The following is a 15,530-nucleotide window of genomic DNA, read 5'->3' as shown; positions in this document are numbered from 1 at the left end:
TAATTTTTTAAACAAAAATATAATAGAAAATGGAATTACCTTGAGTAATGATGAAACATTAGAAAAGTTTATGAAAGTGACTTCTGCATAATGAAAAGTTTTAAAAATGAGACTTAAAGAAAATATGTACCTCAAACATATAGATAAAGGTTATTCAAATACCTAAGGATGATGCTAAGAGTTCAGTGGGAAAATGAGCAACAGACATGAACCAGTTGCACCCAATTGGAGAATACTAAGCAGACTTGGAAAAGTGCTAGATTACCTGGTAATAGTAATTAAGGAAGCACAGATTAAAATTGTAATGTGAATATATTTACTTTTTGTTTATAAAAGTTGCAAAATTATAATAAATCTTTAAGGGTAAGACTAAGAAAATAGTTACATATACTGTTTTTACTGTCATTATAAACAAGCTTCTTAAGAGTAGTCTGCTAATAAGAACAAGAACCTCAAAAACAGGACTTTTTCCAAAATTTATACTAACTTTCAGTAGTGGAAAATATGAATAGATTAAACCTGCCTTCAATTCGGAAAGTATACTGTAGCATATTAATATTATGTAATTAAAAATGGTAAATCTGTCAAAAGACATAGCAAATTAAGGAAAAATATGTGGAACTCACACATGCAAATGGTTACTCTCCCTAATTAACAAAGAGTTTAGATAGAAAAGGCCAAAGACCCCATAAAAAAGTAAGCAAAAGACATGAACAGTTCACAGAAGAGAAAATATAAATGACTTTTTAAAAAGTAAAAAGAAATGCCAATTAAAATTTCTGTTGATACTGGGCTTGTAACTTGGTACAACATCCTATGAGAGCAAGCAGTTTGTCAGTCTGTCAAAATTATGAATGCATTTATCCTCTGACCCAGTTGTCCTGCTTCAGGGAATTTATCCCACAATACTTGGCACATGTACATAATTCATACATAATGCGCACATAAGGATATTCATTGCAGTATTCATAATAGCAAAAGATTGGAAACGATCCAGTTATCCATTAATAGGGGATTGGTTGAATAAATTTTTGTACATCTATACAATGGAGAAATACACAGTTGTAATAAAAAACAATGAAGCTTTCAAACAGTACTAATATGGAAAGATCTAGATATGTTAAGTTAAAAAGTACAGTATGCTATTTCTTATGTAAAAGAGTGGGAAATTAAAATACATATTCATGTTTGCTTGTATTTGTATAAAAGAAATGCTGAAGGAATGCTCTAAATCAGGAATTGGCAAATTTGTTTATGTGAAAGGCCAGATAGTAGATATTTTCAGCTTTGCAGGACATGGAGTCATTCTTAACTACTCAACTCTCCTTAGCAAGAAAGCAACCTTACACAATACAGAAACAAAGGAGCAGGGCTGTGTTCAATAAAACTTTATTTACAAAAACAAATATCGCCTGAATGCATGCCCACCTTGCTCTACATTGATAAAGTCAGTTACCTTGAGGGGAAGGAGAAATTTGTTAAAAATTTGGTGGATGGGAGAGAGGTGAGGAAAAGACTTCATTTTGTTTTATTTTTTTCATTTTTGAACCATGTAAAATAATACCGATTTTAAATGCTAAGTATAATGAGTTGAAAAGTTTCATGAAATTAAAAGGGTACATATAAGTTGTTACTACACCATATATAAAGTACATACATAGGTAATGTATTAGGACAGAAACCAAGAAATGAAGGGTATTGTTAAGGATGGGGGAAATGTTGCTATTTAAACGTGACTTACCCATAAACATAATATTTTAAGAAGGATAAAAATACAACTTGATTGAAAAATCGATATGGAAGTGAAATTTGAAAAGTTAAACTGTCTTCTTTAGAATTTTTATTTATTTTGTAAAATATGACAAGAACTGTCTTTCTTACAGACTTACTCATATTTGTAATTATTCTTTGAAAGGTTTTAATTACAGAACATGGTGACCTGAGTAATAGCAGATTTTTAGATCCAAGAAACAAAATTTCCTTTAAGTTTGATCACTTACGGAAAGAAGCAAGTGACCCCCAGCCAGAGGAAGCAGATGGAGGTCTGAAGTCTTGGAGAGAATCCTGTGACAGTGCTTTAAGGGCCTATGTGAAAGATCATTATTCCAATGGCTTCTGTACTGTTAAGTATCTGCGTGCTTCATTACTAGAGAGTGTTTTATGTCTTATACTCACCTTAACATCTGGGAGCTTTTGCTACCCAAACATCAATTCTTTCTTCTTAGTTGCCTCTGCATTTAATTCCTAAATCATTTTTGAAAGGGGTATAAATGGAAGATTTTTTTTTAAGGTATCATTGATATACAATCTTGTGAAGGTTTCACATGGACAACATTACGATTTCAACATTCACCCACATTATCAAGTACCCCCCCCCACACACCCCATTGCAGTCACTTCATCAGCGTAGTAAGATTCTATAGAGTTATTACTCGTTTTCTATGTGCTATACTGCCTTTTCTTTGTATATTATGTGTGCTGATTATAATGCCCCTTAACCCCCTTCTCCCTCCCTCCCTACCCACCTCCCTAACCCCTTCACTTTGGTAACCACTAGTCTCTTCTTGGAGTCTGATGCTGTTGCTGCTTTGTTCCTTCAGTTTTGCTTTGTTGTTATACGCCACAAATGAGTGAAATCATTTGGTACTTGTCTTTTTCCACCTGACTTATTTCACTGGGCATAATACCTTCTGGTTCCATCCATGTTGTTGCAAATGATAGGATTTGTTTTCTTCTTATGGCTGAATAATATACCATTGTGTATATATACATCTTTATCCTAAATGGAAGATTTATATAGAAAATAAAATCCCAGTGCATAAACGTTTCAAATCTCCGTGTATCCTATTGTACATTTGCTGTCTTACTTACTCATCAGAAATTGCCTTAACACCTATCAAAAAAAAGTTTTTAAAGGTCTTTAGCTTAGACATGGGTAAAAGGTAAATTAAGATTGTTAGGAGAGCTATTGGCCATACTTAGGACATTTTGGTATAGGTATTTTTACAGAAATCTACTTCTATCTACTTTAGGTGTTTTCACTGAATAGTCAAAGTATTTGAACAGTTTTTTAAAAATCAAGGGTAACTCAACTTTACTATCTTTTGGCTCTAAAGATAAATTTGGTTCTATTATGATTTCTCCTTTGTAAAATTGTGGCATATTGTTAAGATGCTGGTTAGAATATTTTAAATAATTGATGATAAAGAGTTAAGTAGCATTATAGAATATTTGTTAATATTTGCCATACTAACTAGTGTGAAATCCAGCCCTACCATTTGACTAGTTGTGTGACCTTGGGCAAATTATTTAACATTTCTGAATCATTTTCTTATCTGTAAGATGGAACTAATAGTTCTTACCTCATAAGATTGTTATGAAAGTTGAATGAGTTAATAATGCGTATAATGTGCCTGGCAAGTGCCTGGCACGAACTAAGCTCTGCATAAATGTTTGGATATCATTATAAATATATGTTTGGGTTTTTTTAATATAATGTAGAAAACCTATTATGGTATATAGGTAGTACAGAATTCCCTTTTGGAACCCAGTATTTGCAAAAGAAGACATGATATAGGCCCTTTTAGAAATTGACTTTCAATGTATCATTTGTTAACTAATCACAGTTTGTCATTAATGCTTAATTTGGAGAGTTGCCACACAGTAACCCTACTGTGTCCTTTTCTCACTTCTCTTAAGTAACAAATGAGCTGCAGAAAGTCATGGAATTGTTCCAACAATGTCTACTGTACCCAAGTGTCTTATATCCTCAGCTCTTCTGCTTAGTAATTATTAATTTCATCTCAATATTCCCTAGGACATTTTCTATATAGTGTATTCCAAACCTTTCCCATTGTCCTTAGACAGGCATCTAATCCCCCATGTTTTAATATGATTGAGACTGATATGAAATCTTTTTATTTCACTTCCTTCCACACTCAGAAATCTTTTCTTTCTTCCCTTTGTGCTTAAATCTGAGGAAGGAAGGATTCTTAATGCTTGCTTTCATACTATCCTATCTACTTCACAATGTCTTCTGTGACTTCGTATTTCTCTTTACTTTACAAATATTTTTATTTCTTCTGTCATTAAAAGGGGAAAAAAACCTTTTCCTCAGTTTTTTAAGATACTCTTTAAAGATAACTTCTCATTCTTCTGTTTCTAACCTCTTCCACTTCCCTCATCTCTCCCTGACAAACTCTCCCACACAAACAAACCAGGGAGCATTCTGCTCCTACTAGTACCATTTCCTCATTACTTTTCCACTTATTAACCCTGTGAATTTTGGCTTTGGTACCTATTCTGCAGAAACTGCTCTCTGAGTTTACTAATGGTTCCTAAATTGCCTGACCCAGTGTCATGTCCTTGGTCCTTGATTTCTGAATTGCACTTCACACTGAGGCTAACCAGCTACTTCTACAAATTATCTTTTGCTTAGACTGCTGTGTTAGCACCCTCTAATTATTCTTACTCTGTCTCTACGTATTTTTTTCCCCTGCCTTTGTAAAGTAGGCATTCCCCATTGCTGTGTTTTTCTCTTTTGAAAACTCAGTTTATTTAATGTAGGGAAAGTAGCTGAATTTGTTGTTAGAAAAGCAGTGGGTTTGGGTTTTACCTTTACCCCCTTACTTTCTGAATGACCTTGGGCAAGAAGCTCTGTGAACTTCAACTTTATTATCTATAGATGGTAACAGTGTTTCAACCAGATTAGAGCAAAGTAAAAGGCATGCAAAAACATTCGTGGACTATAAAGTGCTATTTAGTTAACTTTTTGCTTTTCTTGGTGATTGTATTTCTGTTCACCTTCTCCACACCAAGGAACAGTTGGTGTTTCTAACTACTAACTGTATATTTCCATCTGAATTTTCCAGTTTATTAATAACACCACCATCTTTCTAGTCACCCAAGCATGCAAGTACTTTGGCTCCTTCCTGTCATTTGCCCTTTGTTTGCAATATATGGTTACCGACTTTTGATTGTGTTTCTGCATCCTGATACCCATTGATACTGCTCTTAACTTACTGCCTAGATTAATTCTGGGGCCTCCTACCCAACTTTCAGCTTTTCTTCCATTTACTCTGTGTACCATTACTAATTATTCCCCCAAAATAATAGTTCTAGTCATGTTGTTTTGGTGTCTGTCCGTTGCCTGTAGAATAAAGTCCAGACTTTTATATCTACTGTTACATGACCTAAATCTACCATTCTGTACTGTCTCCCACTAGTCTACTTCACACACACCCTCTAATGTGTCAGAACTAATTGCCATTTACTTAACAAGCCCCCAGTTTCCTGCTTGAAGTGTTGACTCTTTATTCTCAGTCTCTGCTTGCCAAAATCTCATCTGTTTTGTAAGGCCCAGTCTGACTGGCACCTCCCTGGTACCCTGAACCAGAAGTATATTTCACTCTATTCATTATGCCACTGTCTCCTAGAATTTAAGGTGGTGTGCTGTGTGTCATATCTCATCAACACTTGTGAGATGTAAGCTTATCCTGTCTGATTTGTTGTCTCCTCCCAGGATTTGATACACTGCTTAATTAGTATAGTGTTTATAATTTAGATTAATATGTTTTCAGAGTCTAACTTTTTTTGTTTTAACCAATAGGTTTATGCTAAAACTATAGATGGGCAACAGACCATTATTGCATGTATTGAAAGCCACCAGTTTCAGCCTAAAAACTTCTGGTAAGAAAGTAGATGTTATCTTCTGTTTGTATCTAACTTTATATTAGAATGAAATGGAACCAGCAGTTGAGACTTCTAATCTGAGAGTTCTAATCTTTTAATCCTTTGAGCAGTTAGGTTTTTTATTTAACTCTTGGAATGAGGTATTTGACTTCAGTGGGAGACTTCAGTGCCCCTTCTGCAAAATAAGAGATTTAGACATGATCATTTAGATTCTTCCCAGTTCTAAGATTTTGCAGGCTGTCTTTTTGAAAAGTACTCTTATATTGAGTGAGAATAGTGATTAATAAAGTGCCCTGTTGAAGGTCTGAATTTTACTTGGTTTTGTTTAATAATATGTGAGTTAATTGAATAATTCAGTGGCCCATATTTGTTTATAGAGGAGCCTCCCATGAACAGAATAGGCATGGTTTTCTACTCTAAGATGAAAAATGAAAAGTCAAAATAACTTAAAAAAGACTTAAGATAGGCTGCCTGGATACAAACTTACATATGAGTGGAAAAGGCCTCAGATTTGTCAAACTCAATATGACTTCTTTTTTTTTTCTCTTTCCCAAATTCTCTGCCTCAGAGGCAAACCACCTCTTTCTTATGCCTATTGCTAATTCTGCAGTATTGTTTATGTGCGTTTTAATAGGAATGGTCGTTGGAGATCAGAGTGGAAGTTCACCATCACACCACCTACAGCCCAGGTGGTTGGAGTACTTAAGATTCAGGTGAGATCCGCACATGTTAATAGGCAATGTTAAAATGTCACATCTTTAAAACGAACATACAAGTTTTGTATTTGTTCTGGTGTTAGAAATAAGGAACAACCATATGTAGATGCAAAGGGAGATGAATGGTAGTGAATAGAAATAAAAGCCTCCTTCCTAGGGAAATAGTTAAATAAAGAGCTATTCTGGGTTAATGAAGAATAGTCCTGTGGAGTAGAGTATACTGTTTGCTTGTTATCTTTCATTTTTCCTTCAAAGACTACCTAAGATCTTTCCAGGAATCATCAAATCATCTTTCCTAGCAATTCTAGGAAAGAAGAAAAAAAATAGCCAGTAAGAAGTGACAGTTAAGCAACTACTGTATCTTTCTTAGGGTCTTTCATGTATATTATCTCATTTACATATGTATATACACTTTTAAGTTTTGAAGAAAGCTACATGAGTGGATTTGTTGTTTTATTTTTTATAGTGATGATATAAAGTTTTAAAATCAAGTAAATAAAACAGGAACTTGAGAGAATGGCCAAGTGTTGTCATGTTGTGGAACATAAGTAACCAAGCAGAGCAGATTTCTAATGTTGGTGTCAGGTCAGATAGGTGGGTGAACAAGGAGTTTGTTAACTTACTTGATACCTGTCTGGATTGAAGTCTTTTGATAAGCTAGCAGAGGTCTGACTTTCAAAACTCAGGGTGATTTAATTCTTAAGCCCAATTAACTCTGAGGTTAGATTAAATACTTATAACTGAGAAAATTGATACCCAGTTGTATATTACATTGTGCTAAGTCTTGTTTTATTTAAAGAACTGCCTTTTTTAATGGTATGATTTAATAAAAAAAAATTTTAGTAGATGTTGTCCGTGCCTACTCTTTTCATCATACTGATAGCTTCCTGCTGTAGCTAGCTGCCACTCTCTTCCTGGTAGCTTTTCCTGGCCACAGGAGCATACCGAACTTGAATGAGGCAAGCTGGAAGTGTTAAGTTCACAGTTCTGGAGCATCCCTGAGAGCCCTACAGGAGCTGGTAGATAAATATGCCAGTGTCCTCACCTTTCAGGTTGAACATGAAAGGATGTTCTACTTAGTCCTCCAGAGTCCACTCTCCACAGCTGTAACCTACTCATTAGTGCACCTGTTAGACTTCTTTCCCTTGTGTCTCACTTCCTCATTCCTTGCTGTGCTTCCTGAAATTACCTCCCAAATAAACAATTTCCTTGCAAATCTGTATCTTGGGGTCTGCTTCTGGGGGATCCCATCCCAAGACAATACATTTTTCCTTTTCTGTTAATCATATCTATGAATAGTCTAGTGCTATTTATTACCTCTTGTAACAATGCTGTCTGCATTAACCAGGCAGCTTACTATAAACTTATATAAGTAAATTTATTTTCCTTCTAGAAGGAAACAGTTACTTGTGTTTCAGCTTTTTAATGCAGATTTATTTAAGAGGATGATAGTTTCTGATAAGACTTACAGCAGGGCTTGAACTCAGACCTTACTTACACCTTTTAACCAGATTATCTGATCCCACTTTGGGAAGAGGCTTACTTGATTTATGTATTTTTTAAAAATCAAGTGATAATTTGGAGAAGTTATTAAGATGTTTAGCCCTTTGGTTATTCTTTAGGCAAAAGGGTAGTTCTGGGAAGGCAACAATCTCTGAAGATTTACATTGATGAAAGTCATGTTGAAGTTTTTATGACCAGATGAGACCTAGAAAGTGTTTTGCTGCTTTTGGTGACTGAAGCTTAGGAGATTCTCACCAAGCTGAGGATACTGGATTTCATTGTCCTCCCAAGTGCTCTAACTCCTCCCACACACCCTTCTGCAAAATAGTCTGACCCACTCATACCCTTCTCCACCAAAAAAAAGGAAAAAAATTTTTGTTTTAAAACAGACTTTTAAGCTTAATTTGTCATTAGTGTATTCGATAATGAAATTAATATTTTTAGAATTTTCAGTTGGGTTCATAAACAGACTTACTGGCCTTATCCTGTATTCCTATCCTTGTCCTAGTTCTTAGGAAACATAATAAAAGTTCAAACCAATTGCATAGTCTTTATTCTTGGACAAAAAAAGATAAGCCCTGCATAGCACCTTCCTTTATGTGGGTTCTGAGAAATGTCTCAAATATATACAAGTTCTTGTTTCTTTCTTAATATCTCCCATTCTGTTTATACTCATTCCTTTCCTCTAGTGTTCTTTATAGCCTCTGGACTTCCAGTTTCTTAGTTCAAAAACAAAATTAGTGCATGGATATGACTCACCTATGTACTGAATATCTTTGTCCTTGTCTTGTAATTTTAGCTTTTATGTGTTGTCATTATTATCCCAATATTTTTTTTGCCCAAATATTTGTTGTACTGATTCTTTGCATGTAAGTATTACAGGCATTTCTCAACTCCTTGCTTTTTCAGTATATTCTCAAATTGTCTTCCTTTTTTATAAAGGGAAAAGATAAAATCTAAGGGTTTTTAGAAGGGCATGGAAAATCTAATTTCTCTTCCCATCTGGACAGTCAGCTGTTTGTCCCCATTAGGGAAGACACCTTTTTTCTTTTTGGTACCTTAATCAACAAGATCTTGTAGTGGGTTCATGTTGCTTAGGGGAAGTCCTTTGTTGCTAATAGGATCAAGGTTTCTGCCAAGAAGATGCTTAGCTGTTTTTATTCCCTTCTAATAAAAATTTAGAAGAGTATCTCACCAGTGAGACACCTTATTTCTATCTGAATCAGTGAGTTTGTAACTTTTTGACAAAACAGAATTGGGAGATACTATATTATGCACATCACACAGGGTTTTAGTTCTGGAATTTGACCTAATTCAGATCCTGACTCCTCCTATTAGGATGTGAACATGGGTAGATTATTGTGAAACTGCCTCAAACCTCAGTTTCCTCATCTGTAAAATAGGGAAAATATTAGTCCCTAATTGCAGAATTTTTGCAAAGATTGAATGAGATAATAAATGTAATAAGTAAAATGTTCTGCATAGTGCCTAACATAAAGTAAATACTAACAGCTGTAGTAGTGCAGGTTGTTGCTCCTTTCTTCTCCTTTTCTGCTTTACCTCTAAAAACATTTCCTTTTGATCAAATGTCTCCTGGTAGTATTGACTAGATGAAAGAAACAGGCATTACCTGAACTGCTATTCTGCATTATGCCCTCAAAGTCAACTCCATCCACTTTATTTTCTTCATAAGGGAAATGTAATCTTTGTAAAACTTTCCCTTCTGAGTCCCTATCACCTGTAACAGGATAGTCTGAATTCTTAACATGGTTTATAAGGTGTTTTGCTTTTCTCAGTCTATCTGCAACTTACTTCATAGCAATGTCTCCTGCCACTCTTCCTTCCACACAGTCATCCACAGTGAGTTCTTTGTTCCTCCCTAAATTAAAACAGTTGTGCTTCATTCTCTTGTACTTTTTTTAATCCCCTTGCTAGATACCCTTCTCTACTTGTCCACTTAGGTGACAACTCCTGTTTCAAGACCCTGTTCAAGTGCATTTCACAAAGGATATTCTCATCCTATTATATATGGCCAATTTGTAGCCATATTAAAGTGACTGAATCTGTCTTGTAAGTTGCCAAAATTTCCTGACCCTTAATGCGTCGTTGGTTCACTAGTCTCTCTTGTGTACCCCTCCTTCTTGCTAATTGTTTTCGTAATTGTACAACCCCATTTTACATTATGTACTCAGAACTGCTTTTGTCTTGTGTTGTTTTGTAGTCTAATTTGCCAGTAGATAAACTATTTCTTTTTAAATCCTGTCTTTAACCCTCCATTAAGCTTTATTGTACCTGGTCAGATCTCCTTACCGAATATACGGAGAAATGCATAAGGGATTAAGATCCATTAAAATTCCTTGGTTTTCACAGAGAAAAACTAATTTTCAATTATTTCATTTGAATTATGTTAATACTGTTAAGAGTGGAGTCTTTAAGATCTTTGTATTCACATGCCTAGCACAGTTCCTGGAATGCAGTATGCAGGTAATAGCTGTTGAACTTCACCAGTTTCCCTGCTAAGGAAAGAGAAATCTTAAATGTAAATGTTCTGTGAATTTTAATCCCACCATTGTAAATTACCAGCGGTCATATTAATTATTCACTCTGAGCTGGTAAAGGTTGGGGATGGTTTAAGACCTGGGGTTCAACCCCAAGCAATGATTTTCTTTATGAACTACACATAAACTTGCTCAAACATTATCTCACACAGGTGCACTATTATGAAGATGGCAATGTTCAGTTGGTTAGTCATAAAGATGTACAGGATTCAGTAACTGTTTCGGTGAGTGTGGAATGCCTTTGTTTTTCTTTTTTTTTTAATACTGATCTGAGTATTGATTCTGCCACTAGAAATTCTGTTTTTTTCCCCAACACTTTGATTTTGGCAGCTTATGAGAGTATATAATCAACTAACGCTGTTAGGTCACAGTTTTTGACTTAGAATAATATAATGGATAATAATATACTGTAGAATAGTGGTGATGGCTTTAGAGAATTCAAGCTTCATTCTTTCTCTTTCTTGTGAGATTTTTCTCAAGTACAGCAATACCTTCAATGAGTAAATACTGGAAGAAAGGAAAGTTTGCCAAACTAAATCTTACAGGGCTGCATTCATATCTTTATAGAAATTGAACATTGTTAGGAATATTCAGTCAAAAAGGATTGGATTCTGTACCTGGAAAGAAGGTGCATTCTCATACTTGTTTATATTCCCAGAAATTGTTGAGCAGCCTCAATAGCTTTTATGTATGTTATATCTACCAATATTTACCTTACAAGAAATTAAAACAGAAATGTCAAAAATATTCATTAATTAAAAATAGTAAACCATATTACTTTTTAACCTAAACATCATTTTCATGGAAAAAAAACTATTTTCAAAACCCAAAAAAAAAAAAACTAGTGAAAAGAATGGCATTGATTTACATTTCCACAAATTGTATAATGTCTGACTTAATAAAAGACAAGTGGATTTTCCTATGTGCTTCACGTGAAACATTCCATCAGCCTCAAAGTAGAGTCATCATACATCATGTAGCTTCTGTGTGTTTCGTACACACACGAGAGCAAGAGTGAAAAAGATGAATCAATGTCTTAGTATTACTATAAGAATAGAAAATAGGTTTGACTATTTGCAAGAATTTTGGGACTGCTACTCTTTGCAGGAAATCTTAACCCCTTTAATTCTGTTGTACTTAATCGTGAATAGAAGAAAGATTCAATCCCTTTTGTACCTGAGTCATGTAAAGCAAAATGTGATTGGTTGGTTCAGCAAAGTAGCAAATAGAGAAATATATCAGCTTAACATATATGACTGATGTCTCTGGGGGCATTGTTTATATCATCTTAAACCAAAGATACTTTTCAAGGCATAAAATTTAAAGACATGATAATGATGTCTTTTGGGCATACTGTGGTACTTTGAAAAGAATGTGAGGTTTTTGGTGAAGACCTGCATTTGGATCCCATCTTTATCGTTCAAAACCTGTAATTTTGGTCAAATGACATAGAGGATTCCTTTTTCTAGCCTGCAAAGTGGAAGTAAAGATAAGTAACAGCTCTCCTTCACAGGGTGGTTGTGAGAATCAAAGAAGGTAATGTACATGGGAACACTTGAACTAAATTGTTACACAAATGTTAGTTAGGTGGGCTCCTTTTCAGTATCTTTTTATTCATGGCTTACACATTTTTAAAAGTTCATATTTTCCCCTCTCCCTCTCTCCATTAGAATGAAGTCCAAACCGCCAAGGAGTTTATTAAAATCATAGAGCATGCAGAAAATGAGTATCAGGTAAGACGATTTGGAGTTAAGTTTGCTAGATCTAGTACCTTATTATTTTGCTGTTACCATGTTTTGTTTAGACTTTTGTTTGTTGTTTTGACATAAATATATGTGTTGTTCAGTGTTACTAAGTGTGGAGACTTTGCAGACCTTGCAACTTGGCATTCTTATATTCAAGATTTCAACAATGGAAGGGACTATAGCCCTAGCTGTAGAAACAATGTAGGTGTGCTTAACCTGCTTCCAAGGTTGGAGAGGAGCTCACTAGGAATATATGGTTCTATCTGTCCTTCTTAGAAGACACAAGCATGTCCTTTTGACTACAGAGTTACTTTCCTATTCACAACCATCCTCTTTCTGTTTAAGCAACTTATCATCAATTATCTATTGCAGACAGCTATTAGTGAAAACTATCAAACAATGTCAGACACCACATTCAAGGCCTTGCGCCGGCAGCTTCCAGTTACCCGCACCAAAATCGACTGGAACAAGATACTCAGCTACAAGATTGGCAAAGAAATGCAGAATGCTTAACGGCTGAATGTAGGCTTCTTCAGTACCCGGAAAGAAAGGATTCAACGTACAGTCATATGATAAATAAGTGATTTATAAACAAGAGTGATATTTTGCTAGGGCTTTCAAAATTAACAGTTTTCTAGCCTCATGGAATACTGTTGAACCTATAGCATTGTCTTGATTCTTTTGCGTTCTTTACCTTGTAATTTTGTGTTTTCATTATATCTACTTGTAAGTCTTTTCTTTTCCTGCCACATTTAATGATGGAGAGAGATCTATCCTAGAGTCATTTGACTGTTTAGAAAAATTTCCTATCCATGAAGCCCTGTTACAGACAGGTAATATATTCTGTACAATATTGACAGGTAATATGTTCTGTACTTTTCTGCCCCTATCCTTCAAAGCACTTCTGGTACTTCAGTGATTTTTACTGATCCACCAACAGCTAAAGAGGCAATGCTACAAACTATAGCTGAATGGAAGACACATTTATCCTTCTCCCTCTGACCACTTTAATTATCTTTTATAGCATCTTATTAACTAGTTTTCAAAAGTTTGGATTGGGGCTTTTCATGTCCTTTTTGGGTGACAAAGGGAGTTTTCTGTAAGTTCCATTATAGCCAGCTTCTTTGGGGAGGTTGTTTTTAAATCCAAAGACTTGAACCACATTACCTGCACATGAACGTGTTTACTTTTCTCCCTCTCTTCATTGTCTCCTTCCCATCTCATTATAGTTGTAGACATCTGCATTTTTAGAAGAGTTTTACCCATCTATTATTTTTTTTAATATTCAAGAACTGCTGATACACTAGGGATGTAATTGAGTGTAAGACTTGAAAAATGTAGATGTTGAAGGAATAATAGGTACCTTGTGCTTTAATACTTTGTGGCGAGTTATACTATAAAAGCAAATGAGTTAACTGTGTAAATCACAAAAACTAAAAATGAACCAAAGTGACAAGGATAACTTTCAGGCAGTATCTTTCTATTGTAACCTGTTATTTAACCTGTTACTATTGATTTGTTCCAAATAGGATGTAAAACTTCTTCCAGATTACTCTTCCTCCATCCTGCCTGCCAAAAACTCAAATGTAACTGTGATATAGCAACCCTTCCCAGGTATATTGGCAGGTATATGTGTGATCTCAGAATAGACAGGTGACATAGATACGATATGACAGCTGGTAATGATGGATTCATTTACATTGTTTACACTTCTATGACCAGGCCTTAAAGGAAGGTCAGTTTTTAAAAACCAAGTAGTGTCTTCCTACCTATATCCAAATATATGTCAAAAAAGAAGGGTGTTTGTGCTTCAGCTTTGTTTTTGTTCAGTAATACAGTCAAGCAAGAGTATGTTTCCAAGTGACCCATTCAGCTGTATAAGCATTTTTGTTTATTTCAAATAAAATATATTTGTATTATTTGTCATTCATACTATCCATCCATACCACACTGTCCTCTGTATCAGATAGTCCAATAGAAATATACCTGTTTTGTTCTTAATTGTCTGAGTCTCAACTTTTTGATGATCTCTTCAACCTTTGTACTCAAGGTAAGATGTGGAACTCTATTTGATCTTATTTGATGAGAATGTTCAGGGTTTCTGAAAATTGGTTCCTGCCTTAAACTATTATGGATTCAGGATATATCCAAAGACATTCAAAGAACAGACCCCTCCTCCTTTTTAAGTTTGTGCAGTGTCTCTGTGTATCATACTACTCTTCACTCAGACTGCAGGTGGTTCTTAAGTTTTGTTTCAGGTTTTCCATTTCTGTCCAAAGGAAAAATCTAGTTACCTTCACTGTCTATCACTCAGAAAGCAAGAAAGTATGGTTGTAGTCACTAGGCTGGCAAAAGAAGAATTCCCTATACCTTGAACTTGGGTAATACTTCACGGTGACTTAACTCTAAATGCTGCTTTCCTTTCATATAAGCCTGATTTAGCTATAGACATGTAGGAAAGGCTTTTATTTTGGTCCCAACGGAGAACCAGAGGAGTTTTAGTGCTTCATCTTCCATCTAAGGCCAGTTCAAAGTCCCACCTTTTTGAGAGATATTTTCTGTATTACATTCTGTACTTATAGTGCAAACAGATTCAAACATTCTTGCCTTTGCTTTTAATTCATTAATTCTATCAGCCTGTCTCCAGGCTATCCCGTACAGACCTTTGAGAAACTCTTAATCTCATGGCCCTCCCTCTAAAGCCCTTAGTTACTTGTCTAACTGGGAGGAAATGAACCCACCTTACCAAGTCTTGCAGACACTTGACTTCTTCAACCTCCTGCAGCAGAGTATTTGCTTGAATTGTGTCTATCATATCACACACTGCTGAAATAAGCCTGTGGTATCAAAGGGGGAAGGCTTCCCAGCCAGACGGAAAGGAGTTTTCTGTGAGTTCTCATTCCTATACTTGGGTTTGAAATTACACTGCTGAAGACTGTTTATTTCATTTGAGTCTGGGTGGTTTTACTTCCGTTAATTGCCTAGTTCCAGTGACTGTTCTCCATTTTATGATCTAGAACTTGGATGCTGGACTCTACTAGGTTCAGGAAATACTTGGCAAGATTTGGCACATTCTTTCCAAACTCAAAAAAGACTGATACATACCTGATGCCAACTTACGAATTTATAATTTTTTATAGAATTGCCAGCTTACTTGGGAAATCAGAAAGAAAGGAAGATTGGTAAATACCGAAAACTGGACGGTCTCTTAAGATAAGTAGTTCTCCCTTGAACAGACAGGGTTTGTATAAAAAGATACTAGCTATTAGAGGGCAGAAACCAATCTCAAATCTCTTCAAATCTAATGTATCAAAGAG

At 35.2% G+C, this 15,530-nt stretch overlaps 1 protein-coding gene across 1 annotated transcript in view; it reads left to right on the top strand.

Annotated features, from left to right (window-relative positions):
• Nucleotides 1–14,134, top strand: part of CAPZA1 (capping actin protein of muscle Z-line subunit alpha 1) — a 68,810-nt gene extending 54,676 nt beyond the window's left edge. The window contains exons 5-10 of the mRNA XM_037005395.2: nucleotides 1,916–2,122; nucleotides 5,609–5,688; nucleotides 6,326–6,404; nucleotides 10,621–10,692; nucleotides 12,139–12,201; nucleotides 12,586–14,134. Coding sequence (XP_036861290.1) covers nucleotides 1,916–2,122; nucleotides 5,609–5,688; nucleotides 6,326–6,404; nucleotides 10,621–10,692; nucleotides 12,139–12,201; nucleotides 12,586–12,726 — 642 coding nt within the window. The 3' untranslated portion in view covers nucleotides 12,727–14,134. The remainder of the gene's footprint in view (nucleotides 1–1,915; nucleotides 2,123–5,608; nucleotides 5,689–6,325; nucleotides 6,405–10,620; nucleotides 10,693–12,138; nucleotides 12,202–12,585) is intronic.
• Nucleotides 14,135–15,530: the final 1,396 nt, after the last annotated feature.

This window comes from Manis javanica, chromosome 4 (genome assembly GCF_040802235.1).
Source record: "Manis javanica isolate MJ-LG chromosome 4, MJ_LKY, whole genome shotgun sequence".
NCBI classification, from domain to species: Eukaryota; Metazoa; Chordata; class Mammalia; order Pholidota; family Manidae; genus Manis; species Manis javanica.
This window is presented reverse-complemented; position numbering and strand designations above follow the sequence as displayed.